Genomic DNA, 24,630 nt, shown 5'->3' with positions numbered 1-24,630 from the left:
TGCCCAGATGTAATGCCCGCACAATATTGGTGGCGTTGTCAGATATCACAAATCCCCAGGAGAGTCTAAGTGGGGTAAGCCACTGGGCGATGATTTCCCTCAGTTTCTCTAAGAGGTTGTCGGCGGTGTGCCTCTTACTGAAACCGGTGATACACAGCGTAGCCTGCCTTGTAACGAGCTGGCGTTTCTGAGATGCTGCTACTGGTGACGCTGCTGCTGTTGCTGCGTAAGGTGATACATCTACCCAGTGGGCTGTCACAGTCATATAGTCCTTAGTCTGCCCTGTTCCACTTGTCCACATGTCCGTGGTTAAGTGGACATTGTGTACAACGGCATTTTTCAGGACACTGAGGACACTTTTTCTGACGTTTCTGTACAGTCTCGGTATCGCCTGCCTAGTGAAGTGGAATCTAGACGGGATTTGGAACCGGGGACACACTACCTCCATCAATTGTCTAAATCCCACTGCACTAATGGCGGATACCGGACGCACGTCTAACACCAACATAGCAGTCAAGGCCTCAGTTATACGTTTTGCTTCAGGATGACTGCTGTCGTACTTCATCCTCCTCGCTAAGGACTGTTGGAGGGTCAATTGTTTAGTAAAAGTAGTGGTGTTCCTACTTCCTCTCTGGGATGATGAACGACTCCCAGCAGCAGCAACAGCAGCAGCGGCAGCAGTAGGCGTAGCAATGCAGGATCCTCCAGAGGAATCCCGGATAGGAGAGTCAGTCATGCCAGTGACATGGCCTGCAGGACTACTTCCGATCCTGACTAAGGAGGAAATTGACGAGGAGGGAGTTGATGGTGTGGTTTGCAGGCGCTTGGATACAACAGGACAACGGGATTTAGGTGTCCCTGGACTGCTTACGGTCTTAGCCAAAGTTTCTGAACTTGACAGTAACTTTTTATGAACGCGCTGCAGGTGCCGTATAAGGGAGGATGTTCCTAGGTGGTTGACGTCCCTACCCCTACTTATTTCACCTTTACATATGGTACATATGGCAAGACAGTTGTTGTCCGGATTTGGATAGAAATATTGCCAGACCAAAGAGGTGGAATGTTTGGTCTTCTGCCCAGGCATGACCGTGATGGGCTTTTTCATCCCACGGACAACAACTGTCTCCCCCGGAGCCTGATTTAAACAAACCACATCACCATCAGAATCCTCCTCGCCAACTTCCTCCTCAGCGCCAGCTACACCAGTATCCTCATCCTGTTGTACTTCAACAGTGACATCTTCAATTTGCATATCAGCAAGTGGACTGTGGGTGCTCCTTTCAGCACTTGCAGGGGGCGTGCAAATGGTGGAAAGAGCCACCTCTTCCCGTCCAGTGCTGGGAAGGTCAGGCATCGCAACCACCACCACACTTGGACTCTCCTTGGGGATTTGTGATATCTTCTTAGAAAGCACAGTTCTTCGCTGTGCTTTTGCCAGCTTAACTCTTTTGATTTTTTTAGTGGGAGGAGGGCTTCCATCGTCATGTGAAGCTGAACCACTAGTCATGAACATACTAGGGATCGACCTTAGCCGTTCCTTGCCACTCCGTGTCGTAAATGGCATATTGGCAAGTTTACGTTTCTCTTCAGCTGATTTAAATGTCTTTTTCAAGGTCATTTTCCTGAACTTTGCCATTTGGGATTGTATGTGCCCTCTACTATGACATTGGGCATCGGCCTTGGCAGACGACGTTGATGGCATGTTATCGTCTATGTCATGACTAGTGGCAGCAGCTTCAGCACTAGGAGGAAGTGGTTCTTGATCTTTCTCTATTTTATTTTTATCGGAGAAAGTTTGGTCCTCCATTTATGTTATATCGATTTGATATATACGTGCGGCTAAACACAGAAAATAATTTTTTTTTTGGTTTGGACTGGAGTGTACTTTGTGGGTTACAGCACCCTTTAACGGTCAAGCCAGCCGGCCCTTTACTTATGACACAGGCGCACTCTTGGCACTACTTTGTTGATGCACGTGCGGCTACTGCGCACACAATTCACAAACACAGAAAATAATTTTTTTTTGGTTTGGACTGGAGTGTACTTTCGGGGGTTACAGCACCCTTAACGGTCAAGCCAGCCGGCCCTTTACTTATGACACAGGCGCACGCTTGGCACTACTTTGTTGATGCACGTGCGGCTACTGCGCACACAATTCACAAACACAGAAAATAATTTTTTTTTGGTTTGGACTGGAGTGTACTTTCGGGGGTTACAGCACCCTTTAACGGTCAAGCCAGCCGGCCCTTTACTTATGACACAGGCGCACGCTTGGCACTACTTTGTTGATGCACGTGCGGCTACTGCGCACACAATTCACAAACACAGAAAATAATTTTTTTTTGGTTTGGACTGGAGTGTACTTTCGGGGGTTACAGCACCCTTTAACGGTCAAGCCAGCCGGCCCTTTACTTATGACACGGGCGCACGCTTGGCACTACTTTGTTGATGCACGTGCGGCTACTGCGCACACAATTCACAAACACAGAAAATAATTTTTTTTTGGTTTGGACTGGAGTGTACTTTCGGGGGTTACAGCACCCTTTAACGGTCAAGCCAGCCGGCCCTTTACTTATGACACAGGCGCACGCTTGGCACTACTTTGTTGATGCACGTGCGGCTACTGCGCAAACAATTCACAAACACAGAAAATAATTTTTTTTTGGTTTGGACTGGAGTGTACTTTCGGGGGTTACAGCACCCTTTAACGGTCAAGCCAGCCGGCCCTTTACTTATGACACAGGCGCACGCTTGGCACTACTTTGTTGATGCACGTGCGGCTACTGCGCACACAATTCACAAACACAGAAAATAATTTTTTTTTTGGTTTGGACTGGAGTGTACTTAGGGGGTTACAGCACCCTTTAACGGTCAAGCCAGCCGGCCCTTTACTTATGACACAGGCGCACGCTTGGCACTACTTTGTTGATGCACGTGCGGCTACTGCGCACACAATTCACAAACACAGAAAATAATTTTTTTTGGGTTTGGACTGGAGTGTACTTTCGGGGGTTACAGCACCCTTTAACGGTCAAGCCAGCCGGCCCTTTACTTATGACACAGGCGCACTCTTGGCACTACTTTGTTGATGCACGTGCGGCTACTGCGCACACAATTCACAAACACAGAAAATAATTTTTTTTTGGTTTGGACTGGAGTGTACTTTCGGGGGTTACAGCACCCTTAACGGTCAAGCCAGCCGGCCCTTTACTTATGACACAGGCGCACGCTTGGCACTACTTTGTTGATGCACGTGCGGCTACTGCGCACACAATTCACAAACACAGAAAATAATTTTTTTTTGGTTTGGACTGGAGTGTACTTTCGGGGGTTACAGCACCCTTTAATGGTCAAGCCAGCCGGCCCTTTACTTATGACACAGGCGCACGCTTGGCACTACTTTGTTGATGCACGTGCGGCTACTGCGCACACAATTCACAAACACAGAAAATAATTTTTTTTTGGTTTGGACTGGAGTGTACTTTCGGGGGTTACAGCACCCTTTAACGGTCAAGCCAGCTGGCCCTTTACTTATGACACGGGCGCACGCTTGGCACTACTTTGTTGATGCACGTGCGGCTACTGCGCACACAATTCACAAACACAGAAAATAATTTTTTTTTGGTTTGGACTGGAGTGTACTTTCGGGGGTTACAGCACCCTTTAACGGTCAAGCCAGCCGGCCCTTTACTTATGACACAGGCGCACGCTTGGCACTACTTTGTTGATGCACGTGCGGCTACTGCGCACACAATTCACAAACACAGAAAATAATTTTTTTTTGGTTTGGACTGGAGTGTACTTTCGGGGGTTACAGCACCCTTTAACGGTCAAGCCAGCCGGCCCTTTACTTATGACACAGGCGCACGCTTGGCACTACTTTGTTGATGCACGTGCGGCTACTGCGCACACAATTCACAAACACAGAAAATAATTTTTTTTTTGGTTTGGACTGGAGTGTACTTAGGGGGTTACAGCACCCTTTAACGGTCAAGCCAGCCGGCCCTTTACTTATGACACAGGCGCACGCTTGGCACTACTTTGTTGATGCACGTGCGGCTACTGCGCACACAATTCACAAACACAGAAAATAATTTTTTTTTGGTTTGGACTGGAGTGTACTTTCGGGGGTTACAGCACCCTTTAACGGTCAAGCCAGCCGGCCCTTTACTTATGACACAGGCGCACGCTTGGCACTACTTTGTTGATGCACGTGCGGCTACTGCGCACACAATTCACAAACACAGAAAATAATTTTTTTTTGGTTTGGACTGGAGTGTACTTTCGGGGGTTACAGCACCCTTTAACGGTCCAGCCAGCCGGCCCTTTATTTATGACACAGGCGCACGCTTGGCACTACTTTGTTGATGCACGTGCGGCTACTGCGCACACAATTCACAAACACAGAAAATAATTTTTTTTTTGGTTTGGACTGGAGTGTACTTTCGGGGGTTACAGCACCCTTAACGGTCAAGCCAGCCGGCCCTTTACTTATGACACAGGTGCATGCTTGGCACTACTTTGTTGATGCACGTGCGGCTACTGCGCACACAATTCACAAACACAGAAAATAATTTTTTTTTTGGTTTGGACTGGAGTGTACTTTCGGGGGTTACAGCACCCTTAACGGTCAAGCCAGCCGGCCCTTTACTTATGACACAGGCGCACGCTTGGCACTACTTTGTTGATGCACGTGCGGCTACTGCGCACACAATTCACAAACACAGAAAATAATTTTTTTTTTGGTTTGGACTGGAGTGTACTTTCGGGGGTTACAGCACCCTTAACAGTCAAGCCAGCCGGCCCTTTACTTATGACACAGGCGCACGCTTGGCACTACTTTGTTGATGCACGTGCGGCTACTGCGCACACAATTCACAAACACAGAAAATAATTTTTTTTTGGTTTGGACTGGAGTGTACTTTCGGGGGTTACAGCACCCTCTAACGGTCAAGCCAGCCGGCCCTTTACTTATGACACAGGCGCACGCTTGGCACTACTTTGTTGATGCACGTGCGGCTACTGCGCACACAATTCACAAACACAGAAAATATATTATTTTTTTAGCACTTGGGGGGAGCACCCCTGATGGACAGAGCACCCCCTGGACAACACTACAGCACTCCTTTAGGACTGGGACACTGCACAGGACTTTGGAGTGGACACAGCCCCTATGGAGAACTGACTGCACAACACAGTCCAGCCAGCCCCTATGGACTTTGAAGTAGTGGACACAGCCCCTATTAACAACAGCAGCACAACACAGCCAGCCCCTATGGACTTTGAAGTAGTGGACAACAGCAGCACTACACTACACTACACTACACAGCCCTAACTCCCACCCTCCCTCTTCACTGTCCACAGCCGAGTGAGAAAATGGCGCCGACGCGGGTACCTTATATAGGATCCAAAACCCGCGAGACTCGGAAGGCGGGATGATGACGTTTTGCCTCGATTTCAGATCCGAGTCAGGCGGGAAAAGTCGAGCCTGACTCGGATCGGACTCGGATCGGGGGGGCTCGGGGGGGTTCGGATTTCAGAAATCCGAACCCGCTCACCCCTAATTTAAAGAGGCCCAGACCCACTCTGGAGGCTGGCTACACCCATAAGTATGGGCCCCTATCACTGCATTCCCTTCCCCCGGTGGACCCTTCATGCCCCAGTCCGACACTGGGGTCTAACAACTTAATATTATATTTGTCAGAGGGAATCAGATACAACATTTATTGTAGCCTAGTAGTAATAACATCAGCCCTCATAGTTTTTAAATATTAACAAGTAACTTCTCTGGATACCAAGGGCAGAATGTAATAGCCTCTGATTTTGAAAAAATGTCTGATTTTCTTCACTGTTCATAACAAAAACCGCAAAGTGAAGAGGCCCTGTTTCAGAGCCGGACGCCCTGACAGAGCGCTCGCTCTGAATCAGGGCGTCTTTTTTTTTTCTATGGAGCGGCCTCCTGGCCGCTCGCATTGCTGTAGGTGACCACCCACAGCTATAGCGAGCGGCCAGGTTGATGGTCACAATGGTCAAGACCATCGGATTGCCCGTCGCTATTCCAGGTCTCGCGCATGCGCACGTCGGAACCGGCTCCATCGTGCGCATGCGCTCTGGGCCACCATCGACCCGGTTGTGAGCGCTTAGCGCTTGCGACCGGGTCTGAATCAGGCCCAGAGTTCACAAGTCACCATCAAAAAACACACACAAAAAGCCTAACAATGGAGATGCAAGTTATCTGACCTCAAGCATTTTGGGCAAAAAAAATAAAAATTGTGTGAGGCCATTACTTTCCTCCACTGGATCTGAGCTATTCAGCATTGAGTCTGGTCTTTGGGGCCCTTCCTGGTACCAGGCAAAATAATAGTAATAATAATAATAATCCAAGATAAGATACAACGAATCACGAGCTAGGAAGCCACTGATTGATTGCCATATTTTGGAGATAAGACAAAGGGCCTGATTCAGACCCACTCGCGAGCGGCTGTCCGCTCGCAAGTGGGTCGATGTTCTGGACTGAGCATGCGCACGACGGAGGGAGCTCCGTCGTGCGCATGCGCCAGACGCGACGAGCGAAGGAAAGTCCTTCGCTCGTTGTGTCCGATCAAAGGGGGCGTGCTGTCAATGTTGATTGACAGCACACCCCCTTTGGTAGGCGTGCCGGGGGCGTGCCTCCCTGACGGGGGCGTTCCCACGGGAACGCCTCCCGTCAAAAGCTGGCCCACTGACATCACTAGTGATGTCAGTGGGAGTGATTTTGGCTGTGATAGAGCCAAAATCACTGCGGAGCTTGCGGTTGAAAACCTCAACCGCAGGCTCCGGCTCGCAATTTCGATGGTCGCGATGGTCTCGACCATCGCGGCCATCAAAATGCACGCTCGTATAGCCTGTGGGTGGTGACCCACAGCTATACGAGCGTCCAGAAGGACGCTCCATTTTCATGGAGGCCGGCCCTCATTCAGAGCGTGCGCTCTGCTCAGAGCGTACGGCTCTGAATGAGGGCCAAAGCTTCCTAATGTGAATTCTTTGCATTTCAGGGGCTGCATTCTGGTCATTAAAATCTTTTTTTTTTGTGGAGTGGGGGGGGGGGGGGAAGGGGGCACATTTCTTGGCTTTTTTTATTTAAACAAAATGGCCTCACTTATTTAAAAATTTGATTAAAGGTATTTTTGACATTAATAAGGACAATACTTTATTAAAGAGGCAGGCTTTACTCTATGTTGTTTATTGGAGCAATACTTCATTATTCATTATTTTAGAAGGCCAGAATTAAATAAGATTAAGGTAAAAGAGGGCACAATTTACATGATTATTACCCTGGTGCACACAGCACTTGAGATTGTCTCCCATTTCCCCTCCCCCCAGGAGGACCAGATCAGATACTGAATAGCTCAAAGCTATTCGAAGAAGAGGGTGTTCTTCACACTTTACTAATATATATATATATATATATATATCTATATATATAGATAGATATACACATACAGTATAGTCTAATATATATATATATATATATACATATATATATATATATATATATATATATATATATATATAGATCGATAGATAGATCGATAGATAGATATAGATAGATATACATACACACACACAATCCACCTCAGGTGGCTATATATATCATATATACAATGTGTGGGTTCACCGGCAGCTGATTTTCTCACCCTCCTATTTGCTGGCGAACTAGAGGGGAAAACGCAACAGAAAATCACAGCGATTGGTTGGACTCACAAGTCACCAAACATTTGCCGGCTATTACATTCCACCCCAAGTTGATTTGCAGGATATTTGCATATTGAAAACTAACAGAATTGCTGGGCACAACGGTTGGAAACGTCAGCACCTTATGACTAGTTTTGTTTCCTTCAATCTCAAACAATCAACAATTGCTTGTACTATTCAACTGCACACAAACACCATCATGTAAAAGTGTGTAACGTGTAACATTATCTCCGCCATACAAAATGCGGATGAATAAATACGCCTGGTTACACACGTCTTTGGACACTGCAATAGAAATTACTGGTTAAATCATTATCAGGTCTAGTTTATATGGAGACATTACTTACTAAAAAAACAAACATTAATAAAGATTACTTCGGTGTCCCGGCACTGCTTTGTTCAAATATCTTTGTTTGGTAAACCCACAATAGCGCAAAATGATATTACATGGTAAGATGGCCTCTAGGAGCACTGGGCCTGGTTCAGTCTTTGTGTGCAGCAGCTGTGCTACAATATGCAAACACTGCCGAAGGCATCTTGTGTACATAGCAGCTTCTGTGATTCGCTGCTGGGAGCTGGGATGCAGCCATCGGATCACTCTGCATGACCATCGGACATCTGCGTAACCTTTAGATTACTCAGGGTGTCCGGTGTGATCACGCTGCAGAGGCCAGGAAATCTGCATCAGAAGACGCAGCCACTGGCCTCTGCATGCCTGTCGATGCCCCTCCCAGCCCCCCCCCCCTCCAAATGGTTGCAGCATATCAATCATACTGTGGCTTAGGGGGCACTGCGACCATCATTGCTGAAATGTACTGTGCAGATCCTGTGCATGTGCCAATCGGGAAACATCGGAGTTCAACGTACATCATCTGAACATGGCTTACAGTTTCTTTATAGTCTAAGGGAAAGATTTTTCACTGTAACTTGACAATCAGTAGTGACGTAAGGAGTAAATATTGTGCCTTTAGCATGAATTAAAGTCGCTCACCTGTTCACGTGCTGCATGATGTTTCCAGGCCAAGCCAACTGGACTTTTAGCTGCTCACGGTGCTCAACGAAAAAGTCTACCAGTGTTCTTGTAACTGTGGCAGAAGTGTGGAAGAAAAAGGCTGGGATCCATAGTACGGCCTCATCGAGCTTTTTTAAATTTAAGAAGAAATTGTTCCGATCCTGTATGGTCAGGAGGTTGTTGTAATACTTTTCCAGGATGCTCGGGTTAAAGGTGGTCAGGTTGGTTTTCCTCCCGACATCCTTCTGGAAGGCTTCGGTCGGAGCAAAGTTGCAGCGAAAGACAAAGTCGGCCCTGTCTATCTCAGGGCCACACTGGCTCTCTGTGAGGATGCCGCTGTTCCCGATCACCGCACAAATGTTATATTGTTTGTTGACAATGGGCGAGGTGTCTGGAAGAAGCGACCGGAAGTTATTGCTGATGGAGAACACGTATTTATGACTGGAGTAGTCGTAATGCATCAGCTGTCCTGTTCGTACACTGTTTTTTGTCAGAGAAAAATTTCGTATGACGTCCACGTTCTGCAAAATTTCCCTCCTGGAAAAAAAAAAAAAAAGAGCCATGAGTCCCAGTTATGGTTTTATCAATTTTTTTTATTTTGCCAGTTTTGCATATATGAGTCTTAGGGCTTCATTTATCAATGTGTTTTATCATATGCAACGAGTTTTAAAACTCGTTGCTTAGGATAAATGGTGCTCTAGCCATTCAGCTCCCAACTGTCATTTTTTCCAACAGATGACAGTTGGGGGCTGATTGGCTGGAGCACCATTTATCATATACAAGGAGTTTTAAAACTCGTTGCGTATGATAAAACTTGTTGATAAATGCGGCCCTATATGCTAATACCGCTAGAAGCCCTTCCCCGTTGTAAAGCCATGCGTCTTAGGGCCTGATTCAGACATGGTCGCTAAGCTGCGCTCTCTTGCTGCCAAAAGGGGCCGGGTATGCAAATCCTGCGATCACACTGTCTGGCTTAAGGACGCCCTCTATGTCTTAGAGAGCGACGGCAGTGAGCTCACGCTGGTGTTTAAAGACGCCCACTTTTCATTCTTAACACACGTCATCTCAGGGAAGTGTATGAATAATCGGTAACATCGATAGCCATCAGAGCAGCTTGCAGCCCTTGAGGTAGCCCCTACCCTACCGCAAGCACTGCGATCAGTTCAGGTAAAAAACAACCAAGTGACGTGTTCAATGACGCTACTTTGCTAATTATGCACACCCATTAAACTCAGTAGCGTCCAGTCTGTGTACTACGAGCGCACGATTCCGGCTGCAGTGACTGGTTTGCGCATGCTTACTTTGGCACAGATGTGCGATTATCACCCCTAGCAAGCGAGCGCAGCTTAGCCACCGGGTCTGAATCAGGCCCTTAATGTGCAAGGACTGAGAGAACCACTCTGAGGATCGTCAGATGCTGCAATACCGCTTGGTGCATCTTTAGACGCCACCATTGGTCGCACCATAGAAACTTGCGCCAGCACCATGGAAGGTGCAGAACCTGCGATTCTGCACCTGACTTCCCAACCAGTACAGTGACACGCAAACGTCACTCCCATAACACCCCCATAAGACCGTCCATCTCCTGAATCTGAATAACCAGCTCCCAGGAACGCCCAGCACATTTCCAATACAGCCCCGTATTCTATTAGTTTCGCACGCGCTTGACTTTTTCGCATGCCGGAGTTTTCTCCTACATTGCATATTTTAGCTGCAGAAACAGCGTGCAAATAGCCGTATTCAATTCCAAAACACGCGAAAACACAAGCCGGCGAATGCAAAACAGGTGAAAAATGCTGTCAGAATTGGGGAACTCAGCCTGACACCGCCTAAAAGATGCACTAACATTGGGGATCAATGTACATGGCCCCAGATTAGCCCTAATAAAGCTATTTGGGGTACTTAAGGTGTGTCAATATCTTCTAATTAGCGACTTTGCACAAGTGGTGAAGAATAGCATAAATCAGTATTTTTTGGAGAAAATAAGTACTCCTGTCAAATTTGGGGTACTTGAAAATGGGTGCTAGCATGGTTTAAAGTTGCTAAAGTGAAGTTTTAAAAATTGAAAAAAACGCACCTTCAGCAAACACCTGCAATCAAAAAAACACCTCACCCCTACTCGCAGACCCCCCAAAAGTCTATTTCGCTAGTTTAAAAGTTTGTACCCCCACTTTGCCCTTTTTCACCCCCATTTTCAAAGAGCTTATTCGGGGTATTCTTCACTTTTATTTAGTTTTTTTTTTACGCAGTTGTCCTTTGGGGGCTGTCCCAAGGGTGCTGAGTGGTTTCCCCACCTTTGCACCCCAAAATAGCGATTTTGCACTTTTTTTCGACACCTATTCATAGGCGAATCTTTTTCGCCTATTACATTGCATTGCGTTTTCGCGTACACGAAAAGTGTTTGCAATTGAATATGGAGATAAGTTTCCACCTGGCAAAAAGTCGCAATCGGCGATACTTTTTTGCGGATTATGACTTTTCGCGGCTAATTGAATACGGCCACACTTGGGATACCGCACTTCACAACTGGAACTGCGGCTCAGTGTGTACACATCATGGGATATGAATTTTTAATAAATAAGACACATGTGCAGTTGAAAACACTGACAGTATACATGAAAGTCAGCATTGTGCATGTCTCAGAAGCAGCCACTCGGTCCTCAGGACCCCCAACAGTGCATGTTTTCCAGGTCTCCTCACAGAATCGCAACTGAAATAATTAGCTCCACCTGTGGATCTTTTAAAATGTGTCAGTGAGTAATGAGTACACCTGTGCACCTGCAGGGTGAGCTGGAAAACGTGACGTTTTGCAGGTCACCCAGTAGGTGCACAGGTGCATTTATTACTCACTGACTGATAATTTCACTTGAAATTCTGTGAGGAGACCTGGAAAACTTGCAATGTTTGGGGTCCTGAGGATCGAGTTTCAGAACCTGTGCTATAATGATTTTGCTTTATTTGCCCCCAAAAGGAAATACATTTTTTGGAAGCAAAAGTCAGGTCACTGGTTTGTCCTGTGATACATTTCAAACTGATAAAAGCCCCAATTGAAGTTACCATGAAGATGAATATTACACCAAATGGGATACGGTCATAACACCGACCACGCAGAGGCGCTTTAAGAGAGGACTCCTGTGTGCAGGCTCTGATCGGGCCCTCTCCTCTCCAGCGATGCAGTAGACTCTGGCATTGTGCAGGTCTCCGGGAACATGGAGTCCGGTAGATCTCTACTGCGCATACGCGGATCACTGGGGAAATGACCATGGTGGCCATTTTCCTGGTGATTTCTTCAGCGCTACAGCCAGCGCCAGGACGACAGAGAGGTGAGGATTAATTGGGTGCAGGGTGTGTGGTGTGTGGGCTTCCCCTGGACGCAGGGGCCCATGTGCACCGCACACTTTGCACCTATTATAAATATGGCCCTGTGACCGTTGGGATTCCCAGAATGCTAGTGCCGGCATCCCAACCGCCCCCATCCCGAAGGTAAGTAGTGGGGTTAGGGGGAGGGTTTGCATTAGGGGCTAGGGTTAGGCACTAAGGGGGTGGGTTAGGTTTAGGGTGCTGGGAGGGAGGTTAAGTTTACGCACGAGGGAGGGAGGTAGGGGTAGGAAGAGGGGGAGGGTTAGGATAATGACCAACAGATGTCAGTATCAGTATCCTAACCCTGTCGGGATACCTGCGTCGGGTTTCTGACCACCAGGATCTCAAGCACCGCCATCCTGTACCCAACCCCACCAAAAACATTAAAAAGAAAGTGTTTGAAATAAAAGCCATTTTTGGACCAATAATGGAATTATTGGTGGAAGCATAAATATTCACATTGTTACCTGATATAAATTATCGTCCAGGGATGGAGATTTAGTACATGAGTGCACCCAGCTTACATTTAGCTATTAACGCCTCCATCTTTTCAAATTCAAAGACCAGTTGGACGGAATTGCCGATGCAGGCGCAGTTGAACGATTTTTTCTTATACTGTGAATGTGCATGAGTCGCTCTGTGCATGCGCCAAGTTCCATTACCGACGGCACTCGCAGTTTGGACTAGGACGCAGTGTGATTGACAGATAGGGAGCGTTTGTGGAAGGTAACGGGGTGTCGTGGTGACATAACTGCAGGCGTGTCACGACCGTTTTGGGGGCATGTCTGTGTCTGCAAATTCGTATGCAGTGGTTTTGGCTCTGGTGGCTACTTCCCATGGACATTCTGAGATGGGGCCGCTAGTGGGCATCTCAATACAAATCCCAGTGTCTGCAACAATTGCATGTTACTGCACGACCACTACATACGGGATTACGTTAGCATCCACCTCTGAATTAGGCCCAATGTTCTGAGCATGCACATGTGGGCACATCGGTCCTGATTCAGCGGTGGACACTGCTGCGTCTATTGCCGGAGTCACGGCTGCAATAAAATGCAAATGCTAGGTTCTGCTTTACCCTCGTGCAGTAGTCTGCTTCTGAGTGAGAAAGCACTGAGGCGCCTGCTGTCTAGGTCTCTGTAACACCAACAGTGATATGCCAACATCGGTGTACCATCACGTGGACCATCACCACTTGCACCAGCCCTATGACAGGTGTAGTTTCTCCATTTGTGGCCTCTGCGGCTTCGGCTCTGCTTCTGGGAATGCATCCACTTTCACTGACACGGCCATGACACTCCCATAACATGCCCATGACACTCCCTACAACACACCAACAACCCTCCCATAACAAACCCATGACACTCCCATAACACACTCCCATAACACGCCCACGACAATCCCATAACATGCCCATGACACTCCCATAACACACCCACGACACTCCCATAACACGGCAACAACACTCCCATAACACGGCAACAACACTCCCATAACACTCCCACGACACTCAGGTGCAGGGTGTGTGGTGTGTGGGCTTCCCCTGGACGTAGGGGCCCCTGTGACCGTTGGGATTCTCAGAATAACACGGCAACAACACTCCCATAACATTCCCACGACACTCCCATAACACGCCCACGACACTCCCATAACACACCCACGACACTCCCATAACACACCCACGACACTCCCATAACACGCCCACGACACTCCCGTAACACGCCCATGACACTCCCATAACACGCTCCCATAACATGCCCATGACACTCCCATAACATGCCCACGACAATCCCATAACACACCCACAACACTCCCATAACACGGCAACAACACTCCCATAACATGCACACGACACTCCCATAACATGCCTACGACACTCCCATAACATGGCAACAACACTCCCATAACATACCCATGACACTCCCATAACATGCCTATGACACTCCCATAACACGCCCACGACACTCCCATAACACACCCACGACACTCCCATAACACACCCACGACACTCCCATAACACGCCCACGACACTCCCGTAACACGCCCATGACACTCCCATAACACGCTCCCATAACATGCCCACGACACTCCCATAACATGCCCACGACAATCCCATAACACACCCACGACACTCCCATAACACGGCAACAACACTCCCATAACATACCCATGACACTCCCATAACATGCCTACGACACTCCCATAACATGCCCACGACACTCCCATAACATGCCCACGACACTCCCATAACATGCCCATGACACTCCCATAACACGGCAACAACACTCCCATAACATACCCATGACAATCCCATAACACGGCAACAACACTCCCATAACATGCCCACGACACTCCCATAACATGCCAATGACACTCCCATAACATGCCCACGACACTCCCATAACACGCCCACGACACTCCCATAACATGCCAACGACACTCCCATAACATGCCCACGACACTCCCATAACATGCCCATGACACTCCCATAACACGGCAACAACACTCCCATAACATACCCATGACACTCCCATAACATGGTAACAACACTCCCATAACATGCCCACGACACTCCCATAACATGCCAATGACACTCCCATAACACACCCACAACACTCCCATAACACGGCAACAACACTCCCATAACACACCCACGACACTCCCATAACATGCCCACGACACTCCCATAACATGCCCACGACACTCCCATAACACGCCCACGACACTCCCATAACACACCCACGACACTCCCATAACACACCCACGACACTCCCATAACACGGCAACAACACTCCCATAACATGCCCACGACACTCCCATAACATGCCAATGACACTCCCATAACACACCCACGACACTCCCATAACACGGCAACAACACTCCCATAACACACCCACGACACTCCCATAACATGCCTACGACACTCCCATAACATGCCCACGACAGTCCCATAACACGCCCACGACACTCCCATAACACACCCACGACACTCCCATAACACACCCACGACACTCCCATAACACGGCAACAACACTCCCATAACATACCCATGACACTCCCATAACATGGCAACAACACTCCCATAACATGCCCACGACACTCCCATAACATGCCAATGACACTCCCATAACACACCCACGACACTCCCATAACACGGCAACAACACTCCCATAACATACCCATGACACTCCCATAACATGCCCATGACAATCCCATAACACACCCACGACACTCCCATAACATGGCAACAACACTCCCATAACATGCCCACGACACTCCCATAACATGGCAACAACACTCCCATAACATGCCCATGACAATCCCATAACACACCCACGACACTCCCATTACATGGCAACAACACTCCCATAACACGGCAACAACACTCCCATAACATGCCAATGACACTCCCATAACATGCCTACGACAATCCCATAACACACCCACGACACTCCCATAACATGCCCATGACAATCCCATAACACACCCACGACACTCCCATAACATGGCAACAACACTCCCATAACATGCCCACGACACTCCCATAACATGCCAATGACACTCCCATAACATGCCTACGACAATCCCATAACACACCCACGACACTCCCATAACATGGCAACAACACTCCCATAACATGCCCATGACAATCCCATAACACACCCACGACACTCCCATTACATGGCAACAACACTCCCATAACACGGCAACAACACTCCCATAACATGCCAATGACACTCCCATAACATGCCTACGACAATCCCATAACACACCCACGACACTCCCATAACATGCCCATGACAATCCCATAACACACCCACGACACTCCCATAACATGGCAACAACACTCCCATAACATGCCCACGACACTCCCATAACATGCCAATGACACTCCCATAACATGCCTACGACAATCCCATAACACACCCACGACACTCCCATAACATGGCAACAACACTCCCATAACATACCCATGACACTCCCATAACACGCTCCCATAACACGCCCACGACACACCCATAACATGCCCATGACACTCCCATAACACGCCCATGACACTCCCATAACACACCCAGGACACTCCCATAACATGGCAACAACACTCCCATAACACGCTCCCATAACACGCCCACAACACTCCCATAACACGCCCACGACACTCCCATAACACACCCAGGACACTCCCATAACACGGCAACAACACTCCCATAACACGCCCACAACACTCCCATAACATGCTCCCATAATACGCCCACGACAATCCCATAACACGCCCATGACACTCCCATAACACGGCAACAACACTCCCATAACACGCCCACAACACTCCCATAACATGCTCCCATAATACGCCCACGACAATCCCATAACACGCCCATGAGACAGACTTTGCGTTTACTTCAGGCCACCTCCCAATCAGTACCCAGGGACGCCTATCACTTTGCCGGTCCCATATCTGATACTCTCTGTCCCAATTGCAACAGCATATTTGTGCGATTACGCCTGCAGTTGAACTGCGATAGTACGCTAATCCATTACGATCGCTATGCCGCCGCAGCACTACACAAGGACACCCACTTTATCTTACACACATCCGTAATGTTTAGCAAGACTGTGAAACCATCGGTACAATTGAGCACCATCGCAGCCTCACGTACACTTGCACAAGCTCTGACCTTACTCAGAAATTGCTAACTTCAGCGCACGCTATGAGTCCTCAGACTGCGTATGGCATCGCAGTGGTTAATTTATGCACGCCCCTGCAACGGCGTTCAAACGCACTGGCACACCTGCGTTTCTCCGACCACCACCCCTCTCACAACCCACAAACGGCACGTCCTGTCAATCACTCTGCCATGGGTCTGCATAGTCACTGTGATCGCAGCCCCGATCGCAGTGGCCAGCGCGCATGCGCAGAACACAACAATTGGCCAATTGCATGCATATTAGCAACTGCAGTCCAAGCTGAATCAGGCCCTCAGTTCGGCAGCGGCAGCTCTCTTAATACCTTACACTAATGCGAGTATCTGCCCATCTATGCCGAATACCCTTTATGCGGAAGATGGTGCTGCCTATTTTTTTTTTCGGCGCCATGGTGGGTAAAAAGATCCATCAGTAACAGGCACCTCACCCCCATCGGCATACTCCAAGTGAGCACGGAAGTCAGTCTAAGCACCCGCAACACTCCCATGACACTGCCACGAGACAGACCTGCTCCTTGGATCTGCGCGGTAACCACCCTGTTGCCACCCAGAAATGGACGTTTAATGCAAAATGAGATCTGTCAGTAGAGGGATCACTCTGCCTGCACTTACCACCATCATCCGCGTGCGCATGCGCGATAGTGTCCATGCACAGTCCGAAGTCGCGTTCCGCAGCGCACGTGCAGTTTGCAGATATCCTCGAGATCTGTGCGCATTTGGACTAACCTCCGATTCAGAATCAGGCCCAGAATGCACTCTGGCAGGGTGACATTATAGCATCTTTATTTGGTATCTGAGCACAAAATAATGTAGATAACCTTTTTCTAGATTACTTACGTCCTTTGAGGAACAGCACAGCAGGAAGTCAGGAAAATAAAGCAACATGTTTATTAAATCACTTAAAAGAGAATATGCCTAATGATAAATTACGGTTGCCTGAGGGTGGAAAACCTCTTTAACATTAGTCACAGTGCGGTAAAGCGTAACTATTGCCTGCAATGTAGTAAACAAAACTCACTATCAAAGTGTGAATTTATAAATGTATAAGTTTATAGCCATTCAGGACATAAATGGGCTGATTCTGAATCGCACTTAGATGTGACTACGTCTTTATGATAAGGCCACGGCAGAAGCGACTTCTGGGGCTAAAGTTGCGTCTCATTGCGTCTTTAGACTCACTATCAGTGCACCAACAAAATTTGCAACGGCCCTATGGCCCGAGTAGTTCTGCTGTCTAATTATGGCCTTGTGTGTGATCAATTATACATCTTTGAATGCGGCTGCTTACAGCGACACACCTGTGAGACGTCCGCAGCTGCTTAGCCACACCCTGTTTTCACAGACCTTGCATTCGATTCTGTTCTGCACCTTTGAGCGCTAACAATTGGGACGCATGGTCATAATTAAATCATCGGCTAACCATGTGCAGCACTGACACTGCAGCAGGCCCAAAGAGTCTGTAATGATAACTGGTGGGAATTTTTATACATACAGCGTGACATTCCAAAGGTACTTGTGAAAAACTCACTTCTGCCGTGCAAACGCTGTTCGGTTGAATATCCACTTGGCTGGTTTTTCTTGCAGTTCTTGTGTCAGCGAGTTTGTTATAGGAACAAATGAGGGATCCAGAAACTTCATTGCAAACTGCGACCTATATTTAATGTATAACATATAATGAGATAAAATGTATGCACAGATGACTATACAGTAATGGCGAGATATGTCAAACACAGAATAAGCCTGATTATGGGCGGAGCACCCAGGATGGTGGAAAGGCATGCATGATTATGAGCGGGGCACACATGATTATGAGCGGGGCACACATGATTATGAGCGGGGCACACGTGATTATGGGCGGTGCATGCAGGATTATGGGTGGAGCACACAAGATTATGGGTGGAGCACACAAGATTATGGGTGGAGCACATATAGTGACCAGCACATTTTCCCACTGCTGTTGCATACTTACCCAATCTGATGCGGCAGCGTGACATGCATAGGGCTCCTTCTCTTTCTGCAAACCTGACCCCCATCCCTTGTTAAAGTATAAAAAGTGATGGAGCCAATTTTATTGCCAGGGACTACCACATGCTTAGTTGCTCTGGGGCACCCAAAATCTTTATTCTGGTCATAAGAGCAGCAATATTCACTCAGTCACATTCATTTGCTGGACATGTTGCTCTGCAAAGTGGGAAATCAATATTTCGCTACAATGTTTCCCAAGTGTTAAATTAGTCTACCACCGATTGTTTTCCTATGCACATCTATAGGGTGCCAACAAAACTGGCAATGTTGGTGGCCATGGTGAGCCTGTTCCAATGGCGTTCCAAAGGCACTTTGCAGACATCGCCATGAAATGAATACCCACTAAGATTCAATTACATGGGCAGCTCGCGTTGCGCATTTTTTGGCCAGTTACAGTAGGCTGATTCTGCTCGCACCTCTGCAGGCTGAGAACTAAATCAGCCTTCCGAGACGTAACGAGCGGAGCCGCTTCAGTAGCTAATTGAATCCAGTCCTAAGGCGCCTCTGAAGAATCCAGCTCTTTGTCTGCCTTCCTTGACCCACAAGTACACAGCATGAAGAAGCCATGTTCTGAACATCTTAAACTTGTGTTGAGCAGCTCTTATGGTTCTATGGTTGTGTGAGCTATTTGGTTTCATGACAAGTGTCGAAAATATTATCTTGCTGAAAGAGAACTAGATAATTGGAATAAATGTGCAGCATATGCAGTTGAAAAGGGATGTACCAGTAGTAAGGGGACCGGTGGCAATTTCTGTTTGGGGGTTAAGAGGAAGTGAGCAAGCATGTTGGAAGCACAGCCAAAATGGTTTGGCAGCTGTAGCTTCCTGTAGGATAGGCAAGGTCATGGATAATCCTCCAATTAGAGAAATTCATGTTATATGAGGGTTCGGGGGCAGATGTATCAAAACTCGGAGTACAAAACAATCAGCTTCTAACTCTAATGTCACAGGCTGTGTTTGAAAAATGAAAGGTAGAACCTGATTGGTCAGTACATTATCTCCACATTATCTCTCTCCAAGGTTTGATACATCTCCCCCTTCATGTGGCCAGTGACCTCATGCCATCTCTTATATGATAAGGGACCTCATTCAGAGGTGGTCATTAGTTGCAAGCGGTCGCTCTGAATCAGGGTGGCCGCTTGCATCCTGAACGACCGCCTCCTTGTCGACATGGGTTATGGTCGAGATGGTCAAGACCATCGTGACCATCGGGGCTTACGACCAGACCCTAAGGTTGGGTCTGGGCACTCGTAAGGTTGGGTCTGGGCACTCGTAAGCCCCAGGGAGCTTCCTGATCTGATCTAGCAGGAAGGTCCCCACTGACATCAGCAATGATGTCAGTGGGGCCACCTCCAAACGGCAAGCGTTCCGGCGGGAACGCCTCCATTTGGGCAGGCATGCCCCCTGCCCACCTCCCAAACGGGGCGAGCTCTCACTCACCATCGACAGCTCTCCCCGTCTGCTGAGAGACCCCTAGCGACGGAGCGTCCGTCGCTAGCCGGGTCTCGCACATGCGCACGATGGAGCCAGCTCCGTCGTGCGCATGCCCAGTGGGGCAGCATCGAGTCAGTTGCGAGCGTTCAGCTCTTGCGGCCGACTCTGAATGACCCCCAATGTCCTAGAGGAAAGAGTAATCTTGGGTACTAGGCAACTCTACCATGCTTGTAAAAATATTTGGCATAAACTAAAGATGTGCACTGAGAACAAAGCAGTAAAATTGTCACTATGGAGATGAAAGTGGTTGTGGAAGCAGCTATACAACTGCAACTTGAAAACAAAGTTTGGAAATAGTTTGGTGGTGGCTGGCCTAGAAAAAGTGAGCCTGAAGACAGTGAGATGATAAGATTAGGACAAAACAACTACCACACTTCAGAAGAAGACAAAGCCAAATGTATCAGATTCAGTCGTATAAACCGATTTAAAAACCTACATTGAAGTCTTGAATGGCGTTTTATGAAAGTATGTATTTCTGCATTATAATTATAAGGTCAACAAACTTATACAACATTAACAGAATCAAACTAAATGTACCTAAGTGTGGCAATAATATGAGGCAAATCCATTAGTAATACGTCAGTAATACACACACACGCAACAATATAAAGAGATATAAGTGTAATAATTACATGCTGGAGTTTTACATTGTTCCCTGCTTTTCAAATGTATGCAATTACTGTACATTTTGTGTAGTTGGATGACAAGCTGATCAAAATTTCACAGCAGCTCAGCAAATGTACTTGTGGTGCAATCGGCAGCAATTAAATAGTTCTTCGCCAGCTGTTACAGCACAATAACTTGTGTTACTCAGAGGCACTCCAGTTGTTTAGCTTAATCTGTTCGAACCAGAGGATTTATATAATACACGTGATTGGAATAGTGGTCATGCTGCTGGTAAATACTAGCGTTAAACTTAAGCAGGCGCTCCAGCTGCCAAATGCCAGATTTTGACCATTTTAATGATGCATTCTCATAAAGGACAGTTTGGGGTTCATTAAAGGGAAACTGATTTCAATTCTGAGAAATGTTTATTTAGACTGCAAGGTGAAAATAAAGTGCTAACAAAACCAATATGTGAATTTTTATTGTTGACCAAGAAGAAGTGAATTACCCCTATAAAACTATTCAATTTGCAGGGGCTCTCTAGGACCTATAAATAATGCACATGTCAGGTTTACAGGGCTGCTGGACTGAAAAGCATTGACCTTTGTTCATTGTTTATCCAAATATCCTTCAGAATGATCCAAGCAAACAGACTGAAACATCATTCAAAATATAAAAATATCCTTTGAAAAGAATAATATGTAGTTGTTCTTTTTCTTGGATTCAAAATGATATTGTCATTTAAGCAATGGTTTGTACTGATAATAGTGCAAAAGTGGCAAATGGCATCTATTTTTGCATATTCACAAAGTATATTTTTATGCTCACGCTGTGCACAAATGTTATACTTCTGCCTATGGTGATGCCCATATACTGTAGGTGGTGTTGTCAACTGCAGAACTACAGTATTCTCCTTTTCTCATGCAGAAGGAAAACAGAGTATGTTCAATGCTGTCCTTTGATCTCAAGTTTCACAGAGTCCATGTTAGCTTGTTATCTTGCCTGTCCATTGGCACAGGTCTGGGTTCCACCAGAACTATCTAGCAGGCATCCACTAACCCAGATGTGACTTTCCAGGGAATTTACGCCGTCTGTTCATGGATGGTTTTTTTTTTGCAGTCTCCAATGTATGAAATATTTTCTTCCAGAGAAATCTTTTCTTAGAACTTGCATTCTTACCACATGTACCATGCACGCCATGAAATATTGTGACAGTGAGTTAATATTATACCATTATACAATGGATATAAGTGTATACATGAGAGAATGTATATTTCACAAAACTTTTTAGAGACCTAGCAGATGCATGTAAGCATTGCCCAGTCTAGAGGGGGGAATGTAGCACTATAATGCCTACTGTGATTGTTATAGCATTGCATTATAAATACTTACAAATAAATATCAAATTATGAAGCCTAGAGTATAATATACATATATATATATACATATATATATATATATATATTAAATTCATTGCATGTTTTTGGTACTTTGGTCAAAATTGTAAAGTTTGCACACTTCTAAGGAGATAAATAAGAACCCATAGGAAACACTTTATATCCCTTTTTCAGTCCATGAAAACACAGTGGGGTAAATTTACTAAAGTGAGAGTTTTTAGAAGTGAGTTTTAAAAGTGATGTTGCCCATAGCAACCAATCAGATGATAGCTATTATCTTCTAGGAGGTGCTAGTTAAATGTTAAGTAGGATCTGATTGGTTGCTATGGGCAACATCACTTTTAAAGCTCTCTTCTAAAAACTCTCACTTTAGTAAATTCACCCCAGTGTCTGTAGACTACCTGGAACTGTAGGTGCGGGTAAAGCTTTATCAATTGAGGATGTCACTCAGTCAGTACCCTGGAGAGCTCCCTGACGTGTACTCCCGGTGTAATATACATTCAGCACCTGGGACAGCTCCAGACTCGCCTGATAAAACCTGCAGCACGTTGCAAATCTTAACCTCCCCAGTTTTATCTTGCACAGTAATACAAAGCATGTGTGTGGTTTTTTTTCATTCCCTAATTTTTGGCAATTCTGATGATGTTGGAGCTCAGCACTGTCAGTAAGTCATATAATGATGTTATATGTATATAGGAGGCGCTGCAGATGAGTGACATCACGCATGTGGATCTCACTATCAATATGAGTAAATCATGGCCTCTCTATGATGAGTAAATCACGACCTCCTTATGATGAGAAGCAAGGGTCCCCCTGCACTGTGAGACGCATGGAGCTCGGTGCGCTTGCGCAGAGCGGATGGCCCTGGAATATATATCAGGCATGCACCATGATGAAGATGTGCAATCTCAGCAGCACTGCCAGGCCAGCCGGCTACGTGCACAAGGGTGGAATAAACATGCAATTAAAACAATGACACCAAAAAAAGCCCAAATCCCCCCTCCCAAACCCTGAGCCTGGCGCATCCACAGAAGCATGCAATGTTAGAAAGGGGGTGCACTTACCGAAATCCAGCATGGAACATGTACATTCTGGGGCCCCCGGCGCTGGCATACTTAGGGGTGGTGAATATATTCTCTTTCTTCAGAGACACATAGCTGATGAGGGATAAGATGAGCAGTGCGACGCTCAGCATGACCAGACCCAAGACACTAGCCACCCGGACCATCTTGCAAATTCTCATCCCTGGGGAAAGCCAGCTCAGTGCAAGCGCCGGAACTAGGTCGGCTGGGGGGAGATGCACAAGCGGGGGGTTAGAAAAAAAAAGCAAATTGCAGCAAAGATAATCCACATAGGACGAGGTAGAGCCACAGCCAAAAGAAGAATTACAAATAAAATGGAGGGCTGAGCTGCAGAGTGGAAATGGCAGCTGGTTGCGTTTGTGATACGTCTGTGGTCATATCCCCCCTTATTGTGCACACTCAGCTAACAGCCTTCCCTCACTCTCCAAGACAAATGTGACTGGAATAATGGAACAGCTCGACGGGGGCGATTGCATTAGTGCACTGGCTCTAGTCTAAGGGAGAAAAAGGTCGTAAAAATCACCCAGGAATTCCTCACTCACTGCTATTACTTAGTTAATACATAGCTCAGCAGCAGCAGCTATCCATATGCATCAGGAGGCTGTGCGCATGCGTACTGCATCCCATACACAGTGCTTTCCTGTGCCAGGGATACCACAGGGAGCAGCCAAGAGAAAGCTGTGTGTGACAGCACCAGGAAATACACTCTAATATTTCATATTTAACGTCACAGAATATTCCTCACACAGCCATGCCAGAGATATGCACATAGGGGACTGAATAAAACAACTGCAGCCAAATGACGTCTGCTTACATCATTCTCAGGTGGTATATAGAAGCCTGGAAACCTCCTCTTATTCCATGTATAATATAATAATTAGGAGGCTGGAATGCTGTAGTTGACAGATTCATTGGTAGAATGGTCTATCCCCACAGATTAAATCGATACTGTGCTGAAAATGAATGAAGCACTGTTTGTGTGTCAGAGCCAGGGGACCTGATTTTGAGTTGCTCACAAAAGTGTGCATGCTGCAGCGTCTATTGGTTATATCTGCATGTGAAATGCTACGTTGTAGTGTCAGCAGCTGTGACACTGTAATGTAGCATTTTGCGGGCAGATATACCCGCAGTCACACATATAGGAATGCTGCGTATCATTTTAATCAGCATAAGCTGCTTGTGCATCCTATTCACATCACTTTGTGAATAAGAGGCATT

At 46.8% G+C, this 24,630-nt stretch overlaps 1 protein-coding gene across 1 annotated transcript in view; it reads right to left on the bottom strand.

Annotated features, from left to right (window-relative positions):
- Positions 1 to 23,573, bottom strand: part of ST8SIA3 (ST8 alpha-N-acetyl-neuraminide alpha-2,8-sialyltransferase 3) — a 30,470-nt gene extending 6,897 nt beyond the window's left edge. The window contains exons 1-3 of the mRNA XM_088476524.1: positions 23,395 to 23,573; positions 18,338 to 18,460; positions 8,726 to 9,283 (exon numbers count right to left, since the gene is read on the bottom strand). Of these exons, the coding sequence (XP_088332650.1) occupies positions 8,726 to 9,283; positions 18,338 to 18,460; positions 23,395 to 23,573 (860 nt within the window). The remainder of the gene's footprint in view (positions 1 to 8,725; positions 9,284 to 18,337; positions 18,461 to 23,394) is intronic.
- Positions 23,574 to 24,630: the final 1,057 nt, after the last annotated feature.

The sequence above is a fragment of the Taudactylus pleione genome, unplaced genomic scaffold, assembly GCF_031769625.1.
Source record: "Taudactylus pleione unplaced genomic scaffold, aTauple2 ptg000189l, whole genome shotgun sequence".
NCBI classification, from domain to species: domain Eukaryota; kingdom Metazoa; phylum Chordata; class Amphibia; order Anura; family Myobatrachidae; genus Taudactylus; species Taudactylus pleione.
Note: the sequence above shows the minus strand (reverse complement) of the source record. Positions and strands in the feature narration are given on the sequence as shown.